Raw genomic sequence first — 22925 nt, forward strand, 5'->3', positions numbered from 1 at the left:
GCTGGCTGGGGTTAAACCACAACACTTACTAAAATCAGTGCATATGACATCCACCACTCTTGCCTCAACCACAACTCCAGTTGTTTTATCATAGAAACCCATGAAGTAGGTCAGGTGTGATTTACATTCTTGTAAATCTGTGCTGGTTTTCTCTGTCATGTATCGTTTTTCTCCTTCCTGTGCCTGGAAATGTGCTCCAAAAGGACTTGTTTCATGCTTTTCTCAGGGACTGCAGTGAGACCAACAGTCCTTTAGTTCCCTAGATTACTTGTTTGGCTTTTTTTGCAAATGAGTGCAACGTTCACCTTTCTCCACTCATCAGAGACCTCTCTCAGTCTCCATAACCTTTCAAAAACTATAGAGAGCAACCTAGCAAGCGCATCAGCCTGAACTCTCATCAACCTTGGATGCAGCATGTCAGTCCCATGGGCTTGTACAGGTTGGATTTACTCAAGTAGTCCCTGACTCAGTCCTGCACTGCTGGTTGCTCTCCTTGAACCCTTTCAATGCGCACAGAGGTCTGGGATATCTTTTTTTGGTGAAAACTGAAGGAAAGGAAGGCATTGAGCACCTCAGCTCTGTAGGTCTCCATTGTCAATATATCACCTGCCCTATTCAGTAACAGGCCCACATATTTCTTGTTCAGCCTATTACTACCGATGTAGAAGCCCTTCATGTTGTCCTTCGTGTTCCTTGCAAACCTCAATTCCAGTTGTGCTTCAGGTTTCCTGACACCATCCCTTCATGCCTAGGAAATGTCTCTAAATTCCTTCTCTGTCATCTGGTTGTGCTTCCATCTCTTGTATGCTGCCTTTTTGCACTGGAGCTCTACCATGAGTCCTCTGCTTTACCAAACTGGTCTCCTGGCCTACTTGTTTTCATGAATTTTGGGATCCCCTGTTCCTGTGCTTGAAGGATGCTGTCCTCACCGACATGCCAGCTTTCATGAGGTCCTTTGCCCTCCAGAGCAGCCCCCATGGGATCTCACCTATCAGGTCCCTGACTAAGCTGAATTCTGCTCACCTGAAGTCCAGGGTGTGCATTTTGCTGCTCTCCTTCCTCACTCCCATCAGGATCTTAAATGCCACTATTTCATGGTCATTATAGCTAAGGCTGCCATTGTGACATCCCCAACCAGTTCCTCCTTGTTAGAGAATAGCAGATCCAGCTATGCATCGCTCCTGGTTGGTGCATCCAGTTACCTGAGTGAAGGAATTATCTCTGGCACCATCCAGAAATCTTCTTGACTGCTTGTATCCAGCTGAGTTGCCCTTCCAGCAGATGTTAGGCAGGTTAAAGTCCCCTGTGAGAACCAGGGTCTGTGATTCAGAGACTTCCTCAAATTGTTCAAAGACTTCATATGCTTCCTCACCCTGGTCTGTGACACACTCCCACCATGATGTCACACTCACTGTCTTCTCTTCTGGACCCATCCCACAAGCTCTCAACCAGGCTGTTGATCCTGTAGAGGAGCTCCATACATCCAAAGTGCTCCTTCATGTAGACAACAGTCCCCCTCTTCATCTTCCCTGTCTCTTTCCTGAGCTTGTATCAGTCCACTACAACTCTCCACTTGGGCAAACTGTCCCGCTATGTCTGTTACACCAATGGTGGTGTAGTCTTCTGGCTGCAGGCAGAGCTCTAGCTCCTCCTGCGTGTTCCCCAGACTGACTGTATTTGTGTAATTACACTTGAGGCAAGTGTCCCTTTGCCCTGCTTTATCATTTATGAAGTCTTTCTTTTATCCAACATGCTGCAGTCTCTGCTTTTGACCTTGTACACTGCTACCTCACTTAACTGGGTCATCACTGCCACCTCCCTCCCTTGTCCTTACTAGCTCTGCTCCCCTTACCAGGTTGGTCAGCCTATTGGCAAAGATGCTTTTGCTCCACTTTGTCAGGTGGATCCCATCTCCCCCTAGCAGGCCTCAATCCTCAGAGTGGCTCCCATGGTCATAAATGCCCCATTCCTGTCGACACCAGGTGTGCAACCAGGTGTTGACCCGCTGGAGCCATCTGTTCCTCCCCAAGTCCTCCCCTTCACTCCTTCACTCATGGAAACCAGGTATTGTGAGCATAATGGCTCAGGCTCTGCCAACCTAGAAACACGTCAATACACACTGTTCGTTTAAACTCAATGCTTCCAAACCCCAGGACAGAATTTAGCTACACAACTCCCATTCTGCTCGATAGGATTTGTGTGGTTATACTTTGGCAGAGTTGAAAATACACACACACATAGAGCAGAACACATGGACACAAATATGAAGACATCTAAGAATGTCACTGTTTGTAGTTACTCTGCAAGTCCTCTGGGACAGATACCTCAACTCTCAGTGGTCATCAAATCCAAGTAGGATCTTTTTGTACACTGTAAAAATAAAGTCTTCTGTAAAGAACTGCTCAAAAGAGCCTGGAAAACTCTGAACCCAGAATCTCTCTGATGCTTGTAAGTGCTATTGGCAAACTCATTTCTGTGGTGGTTTTCGCTTAAAAAGGTCCAGTAATGTTTTCTTTTGCCATGAAGTAACATGTCCATTCTAATCAGTTACTGCTTTTCAGTAGTTGCCTGCTACTCGGTGGTTTTCACATACCACTGGCACAAGTAGAGCAAAACATTTACTGCACAACGCCCAGACAAAATGAGAGGGTGGAAAAGTGCTGAACCATGGTCCTCTTTGCTCCTCTGTGCTGCCAAACTCTCACTTTCCTCTCTGCCCTTCCTACCTCTGCTCCTTTCCTATCTTAAGTCTTTTTTTCCCCATAACTTCCTGCAAAAAAATACTCTTATCCCTGTAGTAGATCACTTGGCCCATGCTGCTCGTCACTAAGCCCTGGAAGGGAAATGTCAATCTTTTGAGCCCAACATATGCACACAGGGACAACTTGCCTTGGAAATAAAAAACACAGCAGACAATCCTCCCTGAAGATCTCTCTGCCAAAGCTGCACTCTCTAAAAGTGGCTGGGAAAAAAGGACATAGCACGCTCGCTGCAGTTCTGTGACAGCACATCCATTACAGATTTCATAGAATTAAAAAACAGCCCAGGTTGGAAGGGATCTCGAAAGATCATCTGGTCCAAACTTTTGTGGGAATGGGAGCCTAGATGAGATTATCTAGCACCCCGTCCAACTGCATCTTGAAAACCTCCAGCGATGGGGACTCCACCACATCCCTGGAGATGTTGTTCCAGTGAATGATTGTTCCTACTCTAAAAAATTTCTTTCTTAAGTCGAGATAAAACCTCTCCCAGTGCTACTTGTACCTGTTGCCCCTCATCTTCTCCATGTGACTCCTCATGAAGAGAGATCCTCATTTCCCTTTGTATCTATCTGCCCTTTAACTACTGGAACACTGTGATGAGGTCCTCCTAAGCCTTCTCTTCTCTGGGGAGATGAGACCCAACTCCTTCAGTCTTCCCTTGTAGGGCAGGTTCTCCAGCCCTTCGATCATCTTTGTGGCCCTCCTTTGGACCCTCTCCAGTCTGTCCACGTCTTTCTTGAATTTTGGGGACCGGAACAGGACACAGAACTCCAAGTGCATCCTGACAAACGTTGAGCACAGTGGGATGATCATGTCTCTCTCTGCCAGATTTCCCCATTACGTTCAAACTTATTTCCTCTTTTCAATCTCACTCCAGTTCTGCCACTGCTCCATCTGCTTAGAGCCGGAGCAGAGCAAACGCTTATGGCTGTGCTGGGTGTGGAGCAAGGTTAAAATCTTGTCCTGCCTGGGAGGAGTGTGCATGGGGAATCTCTCCTTGTCTTCACAGACCTTGCAAGTTGCCCAAATAACCTGTTATTCAATAAGCTACCCTGGGAACAACTATCCTGCTAAAATCCCATGAACGTTTTTTTGCTAGGCTTATGGTATAACCAGACTCCAGGAAGGCCCGAAGTTACAAGTTGTGCTTACTAAGGGCACAATCTTACCAAAGCAGCACAAAAACTGTAGGCGCTTTTGTCTGTGGGAACAAATGGCAGCATTAAATCCTCTGCAAAGCTTCTATTCGGCGGAGTCCAGCCTAAAGCAACAACTCATGACCTGGATCTACAGAAAAACTTCCCTCCATCAAGATCTGGGAGTCTGGGTCAGGGCCCAGTTACGCTGCAGTGGGTTGTCTGCCTCACACGCTGTTAGGAACCAAGAGGTAATCTCATGTTGCTTTTCCTGAAATCAGAGCAAATCAGTGTCTCTGTGTAGCTCTGGTCTCCAAAGAGGTATTCCTGCTTGTGGTAGGCATATGGGAATTCAAAGGAGTTCAGGTTGAGTTCACCGGATACAGTTTTAAATGTACTTTTATTTAAACTGCAATCCTGTGAGCTAGTAACTGTCACAGCTTACTGTGCTGAGGTAGGGAGACGTAATTCACAGTTTATAGATTGAAGGCTGAGGGACAGAGAGTTGAAGCCCACTTGGATATGCTCTTTCGGTTGAGCCTTCACAGCTTAAACAGTAACGACCCTCTGGCTGTTGGTCGCTGCTTTAATTCACACTGAAAGGCTGAACACGCCTGGCGCATAAGTCACAGCATCGCAGCCAAAGGGGCAGGGGGCAGTTAACAGCTGAGAAACAATAACTGGGAGTTAAGGGGCTAAAAGTCCTTAAAATCAGTCACAAGAGTACATCTGGGAAGGGGTTGGGGGGGAGAAGCCCAGATCAACTTACCTACCTTCACCGCTTGCAGATAAAGCAGATAGTCTAGTTCAATTCCTCAGGGCTTCCTCAGGGCTGAAGGGAATGTTTTAGGCACCAGAGAGCAGACTGCAAAATTATTACAAACAAATTTTGCCCTCTCAAACATAGAACAGTTAATTTGGGGGGAGAGAGGGAGTAATAGGGCAAAAATTCAATTATTATTTTAGTGGGTCGTAAGGGAAAACAATATGGCAACACTGCAGAATATAATCTGAAGGGTGGACAGGGGAGGTTTCCCCTCCTAACAGAACAGGTTTAAAATTAAGTTTATTACATATTTATAAAATGATAGAGAAGACAGGGAAACAATACTTATTGGAAAGCTAAAGGGATCTTGAGAGCTTGACCTATCCTGTCTAGCCTGGAGGCTAAATTTAATTCCTCAAATACAGGACTGCCTCCAGTTCTTGAAGGCACTACAGTCACACTGAAGACAGCCATCTACAGATTTTGTGTGCAGGCACACACAGTGTTGAGGCTCGTCTCACTGTGCAGGAGAAAAAGCCCCAGCTCCAGTGGACGATTCTTCCTGGAATACAAAAGTCACCTTTTCAGGATGCTCTCTATTAATACCAGAGAAGTTGTGTAAAGGTGCGTAGAGACCTAACTTTCAGGCGGTTAAAATGAGGTGGAATGTCCCCTTAATGACTTCCTTCAAGGAAGCTTCAGTTATCCCCAGTTACCAACCTCTGTAACCATTCCGCTCAGTTTCTCCGATGTAGGACTGACTATAAAATCAGGAAGTATATCAGCTATTATTTTACTTTCACTCCTACTAAATCAAGTTTGAACAGTTTATGAAGAACCTCTAACAATGCCAGCTGCACAGGGAATTCAAGAGGAAGCGGTTGGTGGTTCCATTCACAACCAGGATCAGCTTCACTCGTTTGTAGGGTTGCAGAAAGCGTTGATTTTTGGCTGTCTCCATGAATGCGGGTGCCTGTTCTGAAACAGTTTGCTTGGTTGCCCTGAAATCAAGGAGAGGTGGGGCTGTACCAAGATAGCATCTTTTGAAAAAGAATCAGGCCCTCACAGTGAAAAGACAAAGGGTGAACACAACAATGAATATAACCTCAAATTAGAAGCCAGATTTTAAAGCACAGCTTTTCACTTGTCTATTAGCTTCCCTTTTTAAAAACTGATGAGCCTCACTGGGGCATTGTTCTACCTGTGATAACACTGCTTGCTTTGCAACTATCTCAGGGTACCGAATGCATTTTAAAAGGGAGCTTTGGAAAAAATTGGGCAATTTGCAATGTGACAGACCTTAAGAGACGTAACAGTTGTGCACAGAGCGTACTAGAGAGCTAAGCTTACTTGAGCTATGGCAGTTCTTTAAAGACATAAAGCAATGTGCCATTTTCTTTAGTCTTTGCATTACTTTGCAAATTGACTTTATTGAGCTAAGCAGTGTAAATGCTATTCCATATTTAAACAGAAGCTGCCTTAGTTCTCTGTCCTTAGCATCGGTAATTCTGTTTCTACAGGAAAATGCTGATGAGCGATAGGTTTATGAAATGGTACAAATCTTACTCCTTTTCTTGCTTGGTTCTCATTAATACCAATAAACCAACTTGACTACCAAATAAAAAACCCACCACCTTTGCTTTGCCCCTTCTTCTCTGGATTTTACAAATGAAATGGCAATAATTCTCCTAACAGCCTTGAGGCCTCACGTCAGCACTTAGTACAGCATCATGGTGATACCAGGATAATGTTTTGGCAGAGGAACAGCTTTTCCCTTGTGTTTGATTAACTGTCTGCTACAAAAAACATGGAAAAAAATTGTCTATCAGTTCTACGTAAGTCTGTGACGGAGCACCTATATGCTACGTATGTGATGGAGAAGAACACAAAATATGTAAAAACTGACATGAATATCACATCACTCTCTTCACCTCCACCCTCCTCATCCCACCATTGCTCAGAGATTCACCACCATGTTTGTGAAAATCAAAATATCCAGAGTACTTAAGCCAACAACTACGTGTACACAGAAATGGGTTTTGACTAGAACATCCATACAGGTCCTCCAGGAAGAGCCTAATTGCTTCACTGAATCTGTCTTAATGAACTTTTAGATTTGTATCTATCTCAGGATTCATGATTTCCTTCAACTCAGTCTGAGAATTACTGACTACGTTGTGGGGGCTAACAGTATTAGTAATCTGATTGCACTGCAATTTTCTTTGTATTTCTCTGTGAAATTAATGAAGTAATAATCAACAAATTATTCCAAAGGTATTTATTTCTTTCTTGTACATGAATTAAAAATAAAATCTTACAAAAAATGGAACCACATTTTACTGAAATATATAATCTTATTTGTACATCAAGCATTTTTTTTTATGTAAGTTAGAAAAATAGAAATTTCATCTTGGACCCATATAATATTCTTGCAGTACTGCCTAGAAAACTATGTTAAAATAAATATTTTTTCCTTGAAAAGGGACAGTGCACCTTCCTCAACCAGACAAGCATAAAAAGCAACAAAAAGAATTCAGTGCAAATTTCAAAAGTAAGCATTCAGATTACATTTCCTTTCATACATGACTTCTAAATGGTTAACAGTTCAGGTTTTTCACATTCTGAAACAGAGTTGATCAGAATCAGTTGAAAAGAAAGTTGAATAAGTCATTGCCTCTTTGTCTTGGATTTAGTTTTCAGCAATGTCGTAATAAACTTTTTGGAGCTGTCGTTTGACTTGAAGTTAGGCAGAATTTGCCAGAGTGGAAGCAAATATTTTTTTACTTCTTTTCTAGAATGCTTCAAATATATTCAAGATTTACAGAACAGTTTGGCCATTTGTGTAGGTGTCTGTGAACTGGGGTCATAGTTAAAATTTACAGAGGTACGCATTCATTATGTTCAAAATCCTGTCAATTATTACTTTTAAAAAGTTTTGTAGCAATGAATTAGATATTAATGGTAGTTTAATAAACAGGTATTTAAGTTAAAAACATCAGACTGCACCTGACACCGATCACTTATGGATCTCATTAGCATCCATTTTCTGCATGTTTTATGTAGACTCAGGTTGACATTTTGGTTGAAGTTCACTCTGCAGAAAGTGTCTCTTACATGAGTGAAAAAAACCCCAACAAATAAGTAGGTCTTTTTTTTGACCTGGAGGATTACATAGGTTTTGGTTTAGTTCTTAATGCAAAATGTACATGTTATTTTATACATGTTTCTAAGGTTTCAATCCCTTAAAATAAGTAAAATAAAAATACAGCTTCCCCATCTGCCCTTCTGAACATACATCCTACCTCAAGCTTTAGCACTTCAAGAGTCAGACTGTCCGCACCACCAGAGCTAGGTGACATCTTCTGGATAATACGTCAGGGTTGGGCAAAATCACGTAAATCAAACTCAGTGAAATGATTTCAAAAAATGTAAATGTCCTAAAAAACACAGGTAACTTTTTTTTTCATTTTGGATGATTCTATGTCTGAACATTGGACTTCCAGTCTAAAAAGGCCATCTTGCTGAATTTGACTAGATTTTGAAAAAGAAAGGAGAAAACTGCATACAACTTATTTTCTTATGCAGGTTCTAAAACTTATAATTATGGCCACTAAAATCATATACTCTGTTTAAAAAACCAATACAAAACCAGAAAATTCATATAAAATCAAGTAATTATTTAAGGCTTGCTCAAGGATGCTGTTGGTCTGACCCTGCAAAATACTTAGGCAGGTGCTTAATTTTAAGCATGTGAGTCAATGTGCCAAGAGAGATTTTATGGTGAACACTAATGCACAAATATTAGTTAGACTGGCTCTTCCACTTCAAGATAAGCATGGACGTAAGTGCTTTGCTGGATATGGATCAGGATGCTCAGCACCTAACAGGACTTTAGGCGCTGGTCCAGGAAAGCACTTACTCACATGAACAACACTGCTGACTTTAAGATCACTGCTCATGTGCTTAACATTAGGCATGCTCGTAAGTGCTTTCCTGGAAGGGCCCGATAGACCAATAGCGTATAAGCTATAAAATTTGAAGCAGTGTATGTTTAACACACCGCATATTTAACAATGTTAATCTGCTGAGATTTGCTTTTTCTTGGAACAGGGTATGTCTAACTTCAAGCATTTATTTTCAGAAAGTGCGTAAAAAAAGCCTTTAAAAGCTGCTTTGAGATTACGGCAAGTTAAAATAACATTAGCGAGTCTCCTTATGCTCCTTTCATTTCTTCTTTGCATGTCTTTGCACAGGCATCTAAAAAGGAAAGAGAAAACCCTAGTCATAAACATTAACCTATTCAAATAAGCATCCATGCATTTACTTTTCCTCTAAAAAACATCGTCAGATGTAACTGAACACCTGAAAACAAGCATCATTGAACTCTTCCAGATTTCCGATCTGAATGCAAATTCTGCCAACTGTCCTGCCTTTTCCACTGAAAATATTCAAATCACCAATTGTCACTTCTACAAATAGGACTAAGTTTATTACTTAAGATTGAAAATGATGTGCAAGTTCAACCCTTACATATCGCTAAGTCAGTGCTGGTATTTCCGTATGAAGTTTTCCATGCCCACTCATCTCAATCCATTTGCAATGTGAAGTCTAAAAAGTGGAAATGTAAGAGCTGTTTAATCCCAAAACAACAACTATAAAAGCATCACAACTCATCAGATATTTACAGGAACGTGTAGAGATGGCATGTTAATCCAGAAAAAGAAATAAAGTAAGACCACATTTCTATAATGGTGCTGGCATATTGTTTCATACTAAGCTAACTAAGGAAGAAATAGCAAAGCAGCACTTCATAATGACCTACTGCTACTGCTGGCCAGGCAGAGTAACTATATTTAAATCCTCATTGTGGTAGGAAATATTGTTTTATGTATTTGGCACCATATGCTCTTCATAACTTCTTACAGCTACATGTTGAGGAAGTTTCAAAGTTACTAAATGTATTTCATTCTTTCCTAAAGGGAAAAGAGTTTTTGTTTTCACATGAAAGCTCTAATGGCTTTTGGAAATGGCCTATTTTTTTTTGTCATGCACATATTCCCGCTCAACCAAAAGCACAGTCACTAATAAAATTACTATTGTTGTAAGTTACGGCATAGCTGACAGCTGAAGTCGAGATGTGACACACTAAAGCATAATGCACCTATGCACAGAGGAAGAACTCTAGACTTAGTCCTTCAGTGCAGCGGCAGATGTGAAAGTCATGCACAGAGAAAGAAAGAAAAAAAAATCGGTACGCCAGATCAGAAGTCAGCACAAAGGCCTCCCATCTCTATCAGAATTGTCCTCCTTCTGTGTCCTAAATTCTGACCAGAGAAACTGGGACTTTTTCTTAGAAGAAAGGTTCTTGAACTGTTCAGTCAATGAAAAGACACATTTCCAAAATTTATTGCACAAAACTTTTGGACTATTTAAAACCAAACCCCTAAAACTAGCAGGTTTAAATATCCAGAAGAGGAGCTTCTACCATATACTTGTTCTACCTCACGGTTCCCGTTTCTAACATAACTCTCTCCCATTCTTGGTTTTCCACTCAAATATCCATCCCATGCTTGTCTGCTTTCTCAACATCTTCCAGTGCTTGGAATTGGCTTTCCATAAATAGATACACAATTCCTTTCCTCTCATTTACCAAAATGCTCCCTAAGATATTGCTTACTGCACAAAACTTCTCCATTAACGTGACAGTATGTGCCTGTTCTTTTTCTTTCATAACATTATCCTCCGCTTTTGAATGGTGGTTTTCAAAAGTTGTCATCACTGGTGCATCCCTTCTCCTACTGATAGGAAGTTGGGGGGGTTTCTTTGACTGTCAAATAAACTGCTGGCCTAGGCCGCATGTTTTTCAAAATCTAACCCTTCCAGTTCATGACTGCAATTGCTCATTCTAGGCTCACCAAATGCTAGTTCTTCCCAATCATAGCAAAGACCCATCAGATACACCAGTACGTGCTGCTACAGGGCTGGTCTTCACTTACAGCCTAGACGAGCGAGGTAGGCAAAAAGCAAGATGGCAATTCTAAAGGTGGTGCACTTAGAAATTGTCAGACCAATGACACCTACTATTTAAACTCGTCTGATAGTTAACATCAGAAAAGGTAACTTTACCAATAGGGCTGGTGAAATTCTGCTAGACAGCTGAACAGCAATGCAGTGTGGTGTAACAGGAACTTCTCGATGGCTCCATGTAGCAATTCCTATTTTTTGTGTGTCCCCTACTGCTCCCCACCCCCTTATATTTTTTCAGAAGGTTGACATTCATGACTGGAATTCTAGATATAATAAATTACGTATAATAAATTTATATATTATAAATGATATAAAATGACTTGGGAGAATGATTGCAACTGAAAAATCAATAAAGTCTCTGCATTTGGATCACACACTTCTCAACCTACATTCAAACACTAATACTATGGGCTGATTTTCAGAGATAAGGAAGACTTACAGTAGTGATTCCTCAGAATGCCTGAAAAGCATTTTTTCCTAAGGAACTTCATTTTGGGTCTTGATAATCCACTTCAGACAAACATTTTTAAAACTGCAAATATTAACTGTACGCTATTGGGAGGCCATCCACATTTGTTAATTAAATCTCTGCAATTACGGATAATAATTCCATAGATTTCCAAATATTTTCCTCTATCTGAAATTCCAACCATACTGACTTCCCCATTTACAAAATACATCTGAAACTTTGAAAAAAAAAAAGTGGTTTGAAAGGCATACAAACTCCAACAACAGTTGCAAAACTGCACACAACACACAGCAAGGCTTCTCATTCATTTCTGGTTGGAAGGGAATGCCACAGAGCTCTTTAACCTAACAGACACCACTGTAATCCAAGGGTTGCCAATGGCAGCAAGTAAGTCTGAAGTGGAAAAACAGCATAGTTACTAAAAACGAAGAAAGTCCTAGTTTCTCTGAAACTCCCCATTATCAATGGATATAGGCAGAATCTCTACTGAACTGAAGTAGCAAAGAATGGCATATTTTAAGAGCATCTTTCTAAAACACGCATTGTAGTTGATCCACAGTAATGTGTCAGTGCAGCAACACCGATGAAACTGTGAGTGTTGTGCAGAATTGGCTAGACCTATACAAATGACCCCAGTGACTCCATCTCTTTTTCAGTTCTGTGAATCAGGGAAGTTGCAACATAGCAGATAGCTATCGCTCTGAATACATAGGAATACTCCATAATGAGGAAAGAACAGACCCAAGAGTAGTGCGCTTTAAGTAACAGTCCTACCTTGTGCAGAACTTCCTAACACTAAACCTTATCTAAGACACTCATACTTAAGCTTTTGAATCCAGCTCCAAATAGGCTTCCTTCAAAACCCCAGTTTTGCCTTTAAATAAATCTTTACTTAATTATTTTTGTAAGGACCGATTAACCTTGGAACTGAACATAAAAATACTCCTATATTGCTATGTGTTAAGAGATTTATCATGTAAGCCCGAAGTGATGCTGTAATTCTTGAAGGATTAAAATTTACACACAGGAAAATACCAAAACCCTTTAGAAATGTCCTGAAGCCTAACCTAACTCTTGAAACATACAGCAAACACAAGCAGCATAAATTTGTTACACAAAGCACTTTATTGCATTATATGCACATTGACATTTATTGCAATTTGTTTCTAGCATATTCAAAACAACGCAAATCCCAATATAGATGCTATCTTTGCCTCGATAAACCGCCATCAACAGTAACGCTTACATCAGCACTTAGATTTGGGTCAACATAAAAATCTAATGATGCCATCCTACTCTGCTGTTATACTGGGCAAAAATCTCCAGAAAGTCTCAAAAAATAATGCTCCTTATGAATGAAAAAACTTTTTAAAAAAACTCAAAGGAAGGCATTCCAGCCCAGAATGGAGTGCAACAGAGAACACTCTGTGGTGGCCTTGACTGAGCTTGCTCTAGAAGCAGCAGCAGTACGGTATCGTACCATGCTAAACCTTGCTTCTCGGCTCACAGGACCACGCTAAAGTAGCAAGGCTGCCTTCCCGACCCAGGCTGGAGTATCTGCATGGTACTGCCTTGCCCTGCTCAGGCATAACAGCTCTGTCCCATGCTAGCTCACAGATCTCTTCATTGCACTCCACCATGTACACAGACATGCCCGGCATATACTATACTAAAAAAAAAAACCCAGGAGACATCTTTAGCTTAACATAAAAATAACCACTGTATAAAACTCTTTCAAGAACAAGTCTTTATTTTGATGCTTTAGATTTGGAGCTGAAGAAAGAAGAAATGGATTTCATTCCACTCTTATCAACTTTGGCCAGAGCCTTCTGTGCTGCAGACATCTTGCTGTTTGCCTGTTAGTGAAATGATAAACAGAAAAAGTTAAGCAGCATCTCCATAGGAGGGGAGTATAAGCTACAAATTCCTGAATACAGAAGTCAAGCAAGAAGTTGAATTGCTTTTTTAGTAAACAGCAGTAAAGATAATGTTATGCAGGCTTTAAACTGTAGGAGAAAAACCTTACAAAACAAATTTGAGATTATTCAAACAGAAAAATACTTGTCATGAATTACTTAACCTCAGACAAAGATAGAGAATCAATTACAAGGACAAGGAGGTGAAACATCTTTCCTTTCTGCACAATGAGGTATCCCAACTCAAACGTTTACTTTGGAATAATCCCTGAGTGTACATTAAGAGGAATAATGCATGCAATATAACAGATGCATACTGTACCCTCCGACTCAATCTCATGATTATGCTGTCAGCAGGCTGAATTACAGCCTTGCATTACAGATGATGAATAATTCACACTGATTTATTATCAAAGACTCTATGCACAGTGAAATAAAGGGAAAAGGGATGGAAGAAGTAAGAATGAAGAAGGTAACTAACATTTGCAAAGCACTTTGAGGCCACTGGGACAACTTCCCAGACTTTTACACCTAAAACACATTTTATGAGCCACATTTTATAGAGCTGATCTCTTTTCTTTCTTACATTTTAAAGTGTTATGTTTTAAATCTCTAGCTGTTTTCCCTATTAAGAAAACTTTGCATTGACCTTTCTTTATGATACTCCTCAGTCTGCAGGACTTCACTATTACAATACTTGGGATCAGCTAGAAGGTTATGGATAGGAGATATGCAACAACAGTATGACCGTCTGCGTTACTATACAAACAAAAGCACGGCCAAAGTATTTTAAAAAGAGTAGTATACTGTACAGTGTCCAAGAGCTATCTTTTCTTTCCCAGATTCTCTCATCAATGTGCTTCATTATTTCAGAAGTAAATCATATTTAATGTTAAAATGAATTATCTCTCCTCAGTTTATTTCTATCTTTATGCTCAGTTCAAAAGCCATAGGTACACAACGGGGGAAGGGGAGAAACATGCATATTTTAACTATTTATCACCTTCACTTAGGGGCCAACTCTCTTCTTACTTCAAAGCTAGCATGTGCCCTGAGTACAAAAAATTCGGAGGGTTTTGAGGGGAGTAAGGAATGCATCTGTCACCAGCTGCTTCTCTTTGCAAAGGGATAAAGAGTAGTCAGCACCAGTCTGAAGTTCACAAGACCAGCAGAGAGGGCCTTTTTGGTTCCCGATGGACTGGAGAAGGATTCATTTTCTTTCAGTGTTCAGAGAAATAAGCCAGTGCAAGCCTCACAACCTTGGCACACACAGACAGGATCTATTTCTTTTCACATCTCTGTTGCTCTCCTAGGAATAATACAGTGGCAGGCACCACTGGACTTGGATTTGAATTGGCCTCCAAACTTGCATTGGAGCTGGCAATCAGCAAGCTCTGTGTGGATTTAACTTCACTAAGTTGACATAAATAAGTGCACCAGCAATATTTCTAGGTAAAAATAAAGCCTCGTCTTAGCATCCCTTGGAATTTAAGTGAATGCTGCCATCTTTGTTTCTTTTTCAAATAACTGAAATTTAACAGTTGTTATCACTAAGCCACAGGATTTCTCATCTAAAGATCTCAAAGAGCTTTGCAAGTATTAGCTGAGCACCTTAACATGTGTCAAAGTCTGTGAGGTTCACTGGAAAGTTCACTGATAAAATATAGTCAAACAGTACAGAAGAGTTCAGAATGGGACACTATCAAAGTCAAATTAAACCTGAATGAAAAGTTCAAGGAGATGTAACTACAGACATCTGCCATTTTGTATTTGTTTTTCTGATGTGTTTTGGAGGAGAAAAATAGGCTCTCTGTGCTAATGTTGGATACTAATCTATGCTTTAGCAAAACATGCATGAATGCAAGGCTTGCTTACCTTTTTGGTTTTCAGATTGCTGCTGTTAAACTTAGTATAGTCTTCTTCTGCTTCCACAGGGACATCTGATAATTTCCTTTTCTGAAATGTTAGAGTGAGGAAGTTGCTCTGTCAACCACTTTTATGATGTACACACATGGAAGTTTAAAGCTTTGGCTTTATAACGTAACCATAGCACCAAAACAGGACTGGCAATCAAGTGAAGAATCTGCAGTAACAGTGGAAGATTTCTCTTTGTAATTGTCTTCTTTACATGTGAATATATACCATCTCCACAGTATTCAGAAGAGATCATTCAATGTCACGGGAAGCATTTTCTTCTTCCTAGCCTTCTGAAGAAAGACTTCTAGAAATCACTTGAATCCCATTTTTAACTTCCATAATTGTGACTTTGGTGTCAGAGTCTGTTTAGAGAACCTTTATGGAGCAGCTGTTGGAAGTTCGTATCTAACAGCCAGGGAATCTAGACTCTGGTCCCTATGGTTTCATGGATCTGTGCAGCAACTCCAGTGTTATTGCTATCTGCGAACACAAGTGGATCACCATCTAGTCTATTATCTGTTTGCACACCACCTTTAGAAGTAATTAGTTTCTACAGCTTGGCAACAGTGAAACACTGACATAGTTCTGCTGACTGCTTCATCACTTGAATCCAACAGTATATTAAGAAGCTTGACTCTGCATGTGTTGGGTGCCTTCTAACTTGAAATAATGAAAGTGAACGGTTCTCGGCACTTCACATGATCAGGCTGTAAGAATGAATATTTCTTTCCATAAACTGTGAGCATGTGTTTAGTTTAAAGGTGAAAACTTCCTGGTATGTTTCCAAAAGGGAAAAAAGTATATAGTATTTTACAACACTGTATTTTTATTATTATTTTATATCTGATATTACTACCCTGTCCTTAATATCCTGTGAAATCTAAACTGTGGCCTTCCTAGTTTTTGTGCCAGAGAGTGATTTTGCAAAGCAACTTGGATGGTACCATACATTTTAAGATCCTGGTTTATTCATTTTGTTTATGGTGCTTGTGATCTCTCTCTCTCCCCCTCGCCCTGCCTTTGGCACAGAAGCCAGGTCTGCAGCTTAGATTTCTCAGCTCTTAGAACCAGATCCAACAGCAGCCTTTTCTTTTGATTTCAATGGTATCTGGATCAGCGTCTCTAAGAGGCTGTTTACTGTGCTGTGATTACATTTTCAAATGACAATCTAATGAATAATCACTATTCTCCTCCTTTTGGAATCTGATAAACAAGATATTAGAACTTACAGCAAAATGTTTGCATTTCAGCAAAACATTTGCTGCTTAGCTGTAGCAGAGCCTACATATTTTTTGTAGGTGCCTCTCATCATCTGCCAATTGCCAGACTCCATAAGCCGACAAACTGGACAGTATGACAATTACAACACAAGATCAATAGCTTACAATTAATACAAAGAACATGTAATTTTGATTTCATCATTAAATCACAGAGTCCAGACTGTAGCCAGTTTACTCTTGCACTACAAGACAGAGAATCTGTCGAAGCTTTCTGTTAAACACTGAAGTTTCTAAATCTCTCCTCCCTTCAGAATTTATTTTAACACAATTTCTAAACATGCAATTACTTTACCATAATAGTAAATACGTTAGACCCTTCTTTATCTGAAATAATCCTATACTATGTATGTCAGTACACCTTGCTGTCATGAAGAGAAATGTCAATGCAAGTGAATAAAAATGCTCTGAAGGAGACTATAGGTTCCAGTGTACAAGACTGCCTTGCTCCTCTGAGACTGTGAAATAAAGGAGTGTTTTAATCTCTGAAGTTGCAAAGACTTAAACACAGAAGCATCATACACACCCTGGTCAGTGCTCTGGAAATTAATCAGATCCTCAGCAAGATTTCATTGCCCAACAACAGAACAGTTCTAAGCCTTATTTCCTCTGTAACCAAACTGCTGAAATAAAACTATTTTTAAAAATAGATTCTCAGAACTATCCCAATGGTATAAAAGCTATTCGTTCATAATATGTAATGCACATCACATGTAGTTTAATGTAGTTGTTGTAACATGCTTATATGGCTAATGAATATCAGTTGGCTCCTGATGTGTGTTTAATATTTCTTACAAGGCATAAAGATAATTCTTAACTGAATCAAAGGGCCAAGTAACTGTGCAGCCAGAACAACTGTCCAACCACATGGAAATAACTTATATCCATGGCTATACATTGGAGAACAAATGCTATTAATAACAGTAGGACCCAATTATTCCTGCATGTGCTAGCTGACATACTGTTTAACAGAACAGTCACTGAACCAGCCAGAAATGAGGTTATTTTAGACTTTGTTTCGGTAAGTAGCAGGGACATTGCAGGAAAGGTCGGTGTAGTAAGTAACCTACCTTCAGTAGAGATAGGGTGCCTCAGTTTAAATTAACCTGAAAGGATAATCAAAAGTGGGGTTCTTGATTCTAGAGGGGCAAACTCTGCAAACCACAGGCCTTCTCTAAGCCAAAGCAGAGGGACTTGACATGTGAGGAAGATACTTGGAATGTAAAAGAAAAAGATGGAAGAAGTGATTTTGGATATTTCACTTCAAACAAGGTCAAAAACCTTGAAGGGAAGAGCTTCTCAGATTAAACTATATGAATGCTCCCCCTTGCTCACACAGATGCACATGTATTCTCCCTCTCCCCAAAATAGAAGATACTAGGAGTAAGCAGAATTCTACAATGAAGGGGGAAAAAAAAGACTGCCAAAAAAAAGGGAAAGGTTTGTTTTAGGGGTCAGGTAATACTGTGATAAAGTGAGAACTGTCAAAAACTCAATCTGAGTTAGTCCTTGGAAAGGAAATGAAAACAAATAGTAGAAGGTTGTTTAGCCACAGAGGCAAAAAGGGAATCAAAAAAAGAAAAAGTGAAGCTGCTATACAGTAAGGATTGGATTGATATTAAAGCTAATCTATGTGTAGCCCCCAAATGTAATAAAACCTTTGCCTCCGTAACTTGTTTTCAATAAAGATGAAGAGGTTAAACACAGGGGCAGAAAAGAGAATAGAAATCACTCTATTCAAGATAGAAGTAAAACTCAATATGCTGACACTGTTGGGACACTGCCTCAGAAATCACAAGTCCAGAGGCAAAACCTGGCAACTGTTCTATCAGGCAGGGACCCTATTGCTGCAGAACAGCCAAACACCCATCTGTATCTAAGGAGGAGGAAGAAGTGATAGTAGGCCTCAGTAGAATGGAGGGGGAAGAAAAAGTGAAAGAAGGACGAATATTTAAAGATATAGTGTAAATGAAAACTAAACATAGGTAATGCCTGCTGACATATCTTTTTTTCTCAAAGATAACACATTTTCTGGTGACAGAAAATGTGAAGGACTGCCAGAGGACTTGACATGGTGCCACTTAAGCAACTGAAATTATAGAAAACAAAGATTGCATAAGAATTTTAAGGTAGCTAAGAAACTGGGTAAAAGGGAAACAAAGGCTAATAATGTAGAAAGGGATGTCACTGGATTGGATGGAGATTACTAGTGGAGTGCCATGAACAATATCTATTCAAAATGTTCATTAATTGTTAATTAAAGATAACAGCATGCTAACATTTGCTGAACATACACCACTGAGTAGCATTAAGAATACCTAAAGAGCTTTTAACACTGTGAAGGAAAAGCCAGAGAACCTTGAAGACTGGAAATATTAAAAACGGATTAAATGTGCAGCAGTACAAGGTCATGTACACAGCAGCTAACTGCATGAATTTCTCATAAGTCTGAATGGTGATCAACTAAAAATTGCAGTGGAGAACAAAAAAACAACTGTGTGTCCTAGCTGTTCACAGCATGACTGTGTGCTATCTGGTACATCACACAGTAATAGAGGCAAATGGGATTCTAAGATGTAATGAGATAAAGTACTTTCAGTTGAGACAAGAAGGGAAGAATGCTATCATATTGTACTGGTAAAGGTTTTATCATAATTATATATGATTCTGGTCACCTGCTTTGAAACAATTGAATTTATCTTGGAATAGGTGTAAAGAAATGTTCCTGTAATGATGAGGGAATGGAGAACCCATCTTACACAACCAAGTTTGGCTTCACAAAACGAAAACAGAAAGGATATATGTTTTCCCTTTACACAATGAGAGAACTAATGTTAAGCAGGGAAAAGAGCCATTTCAATTAAAAAAAACAATGATAATGTTAGCACAAAAGCACATGGGAATAAATTGGCCATGAATAAATTCAAGGTGGAATTTACAGAAAGGTTTCTGAGCATCAGAGGAATGAGGTTATAGAACAGTCTTCCAAGAGAAGTAATGGAAATAAAAAATCCTAATGAGACTTACAGTGAAGAATGGTCAGTGTATGCGAAATTATCCAACATGGTTGTCTGGGAATCCATGACCCAGGAGGTCCCTTTCAGGGTCCTCATAAATTACATATGAAAGAAAACCTATGAGGTCATATTGTCCCATCAACCTCAATAAAAGTAAATAAGCAAACCACATACGAAAAGACTGCTGAGCAAAACCGTAAAATATGTCTCTCTCTTTCTCTCCCCTTTTTTAAACAGGAAAACTAACCAAAATATGAAGTACCTGGTAAATTTCTTATGTTATTTCAGACTGGCTTTTCACAAAGTCAGCTTACTTACTGTATTGTACCCAGTGCTGGGCCTAGTCTAGTTCTAACAATAATTCAGAGAAATTAGCTTACAGCATAATGTATCTGTCAATATTTTAATGTTCTCCTACCTTCAACGGTGGCTCTGATGCTGGGCTTTTAAGTTCTGGGAGCCTGTAGAACAAAAGATTTTAAGTTATAAAATAAGACAGCTGGACTGCACAACCTAAAGCTTGTAATTCCTTCCTCACAAAAGCTGCTTTGGTTATCAGCTGCTCACACATGGCATGCGTTTGCAAAAATGCAGCTCATGGACTCTGTACTTCTGACTTGGATCTAACTAAAACAGAGCCAGGCACCATACAAAAACAAGGGCTCTTAAAAGCTCTTAGGTCTGGCAACCAAAACAGGAGAACTCCACCTTAGTGTTGAAAACTTTGGCTATCAGTAAGATGATATTATAAAGCACATAACATCTCTTCAAGGAAACCGTTAAGCTATGGGACTTCAAGTTGCAAATTGTGCATTTTTCCACAGGCCACCATAACAGTACCCTTTGAACAGAACTGAACTGAGGGGCAGGTACAGGGTCCCAACGATGCTCCAACCAAAGTCTGCTGCTGGCAAGGAACACCCGGATAAGGATGTTGGCTCACCTTCCAGATTTAAATATGAACTAACACAGGTTAGATATGTAAAGTCAAACCTGAGCAGCACTGAGAAAGTAGGGAGAAGGAAAGAGGATCTGGGATGAGGATTCTACTGGCTCTGCTGCTCGTGTTTGACAATTCTGGACAAACTGCTTTAACTCTATGGATTTTCTTGCCTGCCTTGCTTTAAAGTGGAATACATTGCTCAGGGTTTCACGATGCAACTGTGATAATAGCCATTGCAGACTTATATATTACACCTCTCCTCCAGCCCATGGTCCTCAGCATCATAGGAACAACAGAAAGGCATAATGTACGTTTGAAACAAATCACATTTAAAGCGCAGCAAATATAATCTCATTGTGTCATTCACTGCAATTTGGATGAACAAATCTCAGTATTAGAAACAGACCAAAAGGACATTAATTCATGTCATATAAAACTAGCAGCTAGCTGTAACAATACTTACCCTAAGCATTTTAACAACTCCTTACTCAGATCTTCAGGAATATATTCTGATATTAACCCATGGGCATATCGTACGTAGTCTTCACGAACAGGGCAGGGAGTGAGAAGGAGAAGAAAAAGAACATTCACATTATATAGCCACGTTGCCTTAGCCATGTTGCATGCATTACCATAAATCATAAGGTTGAATTAATAGTAAGAGACTTCTAATGGATACACTGTGATGGTTCTCTGTGTTGAGTAGTTTATGTTATATGACACTTGTAGGTTTATTTAAAAAGTAAAGACTTACTACACGCACTTTGTCAGCACATGTTATTAATATCTGCTGTATGTACTTTACAAAAGCTGTTCACTTTCTGCGAATACTAGATATCATGTATTTTTCCGAAGAAATTAAATTTTAAAAACCTGCAAAAGTAAAAAGCTGACTCAACGGAACACGCAATCATTAATTTTAAAGCATCTGGATCTTACAATTATTTGGCAAGGGCTTCAGTACTAAAGTACATTTTCTGGCTTCAATTGAAAACAATTAGATGAGACAATGAGTCTATTTCAAAGTCTTGTACTTAATTTCAGTACTTTACAGAAAATGCCAAGGCCTATCTAAACATCACTGGCAAGATGGGATAATTATCTGTAGAAACATGAACTACTAGAAGCTGTTTCCAGTACAGGGCACTCCCGCTACAAATGTTTTTCTAAGAGACTGGAAAAAAAAAAGTGACCCCTTTATAACATGAAGTCCTAAACCAGATCTTTTCCGGTCACGTTCTACACAAGCACTTACTGATCACGGGCTGGATCTTTTAAACTTGCTGTTGTTAGGGCTGCTAGAGAGTAACTGCATCCTTGCACAGGACGTATTTGCCAGACAGATGTTAAGCTAAAATCTCACCTCTGAGTTCCATCTACGACAGGCCAGCTCTATCTGTTCATATGCCTACACACTTAGAGAGTTCAGAAGCACATGGTAAAGTAGCCTCAGGGTAGGAAAGAACTATTTCTTCTGTGCCAGGGCTAGTCTCCTTTTTTTTTTTTAATCTAAAAAGCCCAATGCAAACTGGCATTGAAGCAGAAAGCATTAACAAACTGACACCAGCATATGCATTTCAACTGCGCTGACATCAAATTCTTAGTATCTCCTATCTGCACTTTTCCTTCCTCCACTGCCTAGATTTATCAAGGATTTGTCACTCCCTAAGCTCACTTTAGCATCAGGAGAGAACAAGAAATAATTCCAATCCAAGACAATTTCACCTCAGCACTTAATATGTCCAATTTATTGCTTAAGAAAAATATTCCCATCACTTCACTCTTTGCATTATGACACTGAACAGTGAGTCCAAGTCAACTGCTATTATTTTGCACTAAATACAAAATCCATTCTCTTCGCGTTTCTGTCTTGAAGCAATCTTCACTGACTTCCTTTACCAATTTTAAAATACCACTGTTTGCCTTCCAGGGAGTCTGTGTTCTCACCCTAGCCTTGCTTTGTAATTAACCTCCTGTCAAACATCAGGAATACTTGTGCACCTCCCTACTCTGCCTTGTGAATGAAATATTCAGGGCTCATGTTAAACCTCCCCTCCTTCCCCATTTGCACTTATTATATCCTCCCAGATTTTTGCTCTACAACATCTGTAGATGCTAACTACATATACTCATCTATTTATAAGGTACTGAAATTTCATAATACCCCTATGAAAGCAATTCTCTACAGAAATAAATTGCACTGTCATGGCAATGAAAGGATCAGACAAGAAAATTAGTCTTATTAAAAGTAAGTGTTGAGTAAGGTCCATTTGACTTCCTGTCATTCACCTTGCTACATACAGTGGGACTGCCTCCAAAACTTACCTACTTCTAACCCCAGTATTCCCTATTTCAATGCTGCTCTTTTAAATCTAAAAAAGGCCTTTTAAAAGACTATTATATCCACGCTACTATAAGTAAGGAGGAAGGTGGAAAAAACACTGCATATGAGCTATTTAATTACAAATTTCAGAGATAAAAGTATTCAAGCATAGTCAAGATGGTTGCTGTCAGGACAATTTTCCCTTTCTTTAAAAATATGAGGGTGGGGAAAAAGATGAAAAGCTGCTGTAAAGTTAAAGCCACTTACAAGCTTTGCAGCTTTGCCTCTTTTTAAAAACCATATATTACAATCTCTGCTCTATAAAACTGTCTAGTTGCCTCTTAAATCTCATTTATGTTGTTTCCTTTGATA

The 22925-nt window shown here is 39.6% G+C and overlaps 1 protein-coding gene across 1 annotated transcript in view; it reads right to left on the reverse strand.

Moving 5' to 3' along the window:
- Positions 1-12613: 12613 nt before the first annotated feature.
- RNASEH2B (ribonuclease H2, subunit B) overlaps positions 12614-22925 on the reverse strand; it is a 30114-nt gene continuing 19802 nt past the window's right edge. Inside the window, exons 8-11 of the mRNA XM_009703318.1 lie at positions 20694-20772; positions 19706-19748; positions 14952-15032; positions 12614-13016 (exon numbers count right to left, since the gene is read on the reverse strand). Coding sequence (XP_009701620.1) covers positions 12909-13016; positions 14952-15032; positions 19706-19748; positions 20694-20772 — 311 coding nt within the window. The 3' untranslated portion in view covers positions 12614-12908. The remainder of the gene's footprint in view (positions 13017-14951; positions 15033-19705; positions 19749-20693; positions 20773-22925) is intronic.

The sequence above is a fragment of the Cariama cristata genome, unplaced genomic scaffold (assembly GCF_000690535.1).
Source record: "Cariama cristata isolate BGI_N322 unplaced genomic scaffold, ASM69053v1 scaffold7277, whole genome shotgun sequence".
Taxonomy (NCBI): domain Eukaryota; kingdom Metazoa; phylum Chordata; class Aves; order Cariamiformes; family Cariamidae; genus Cariama; species Cariama cristata.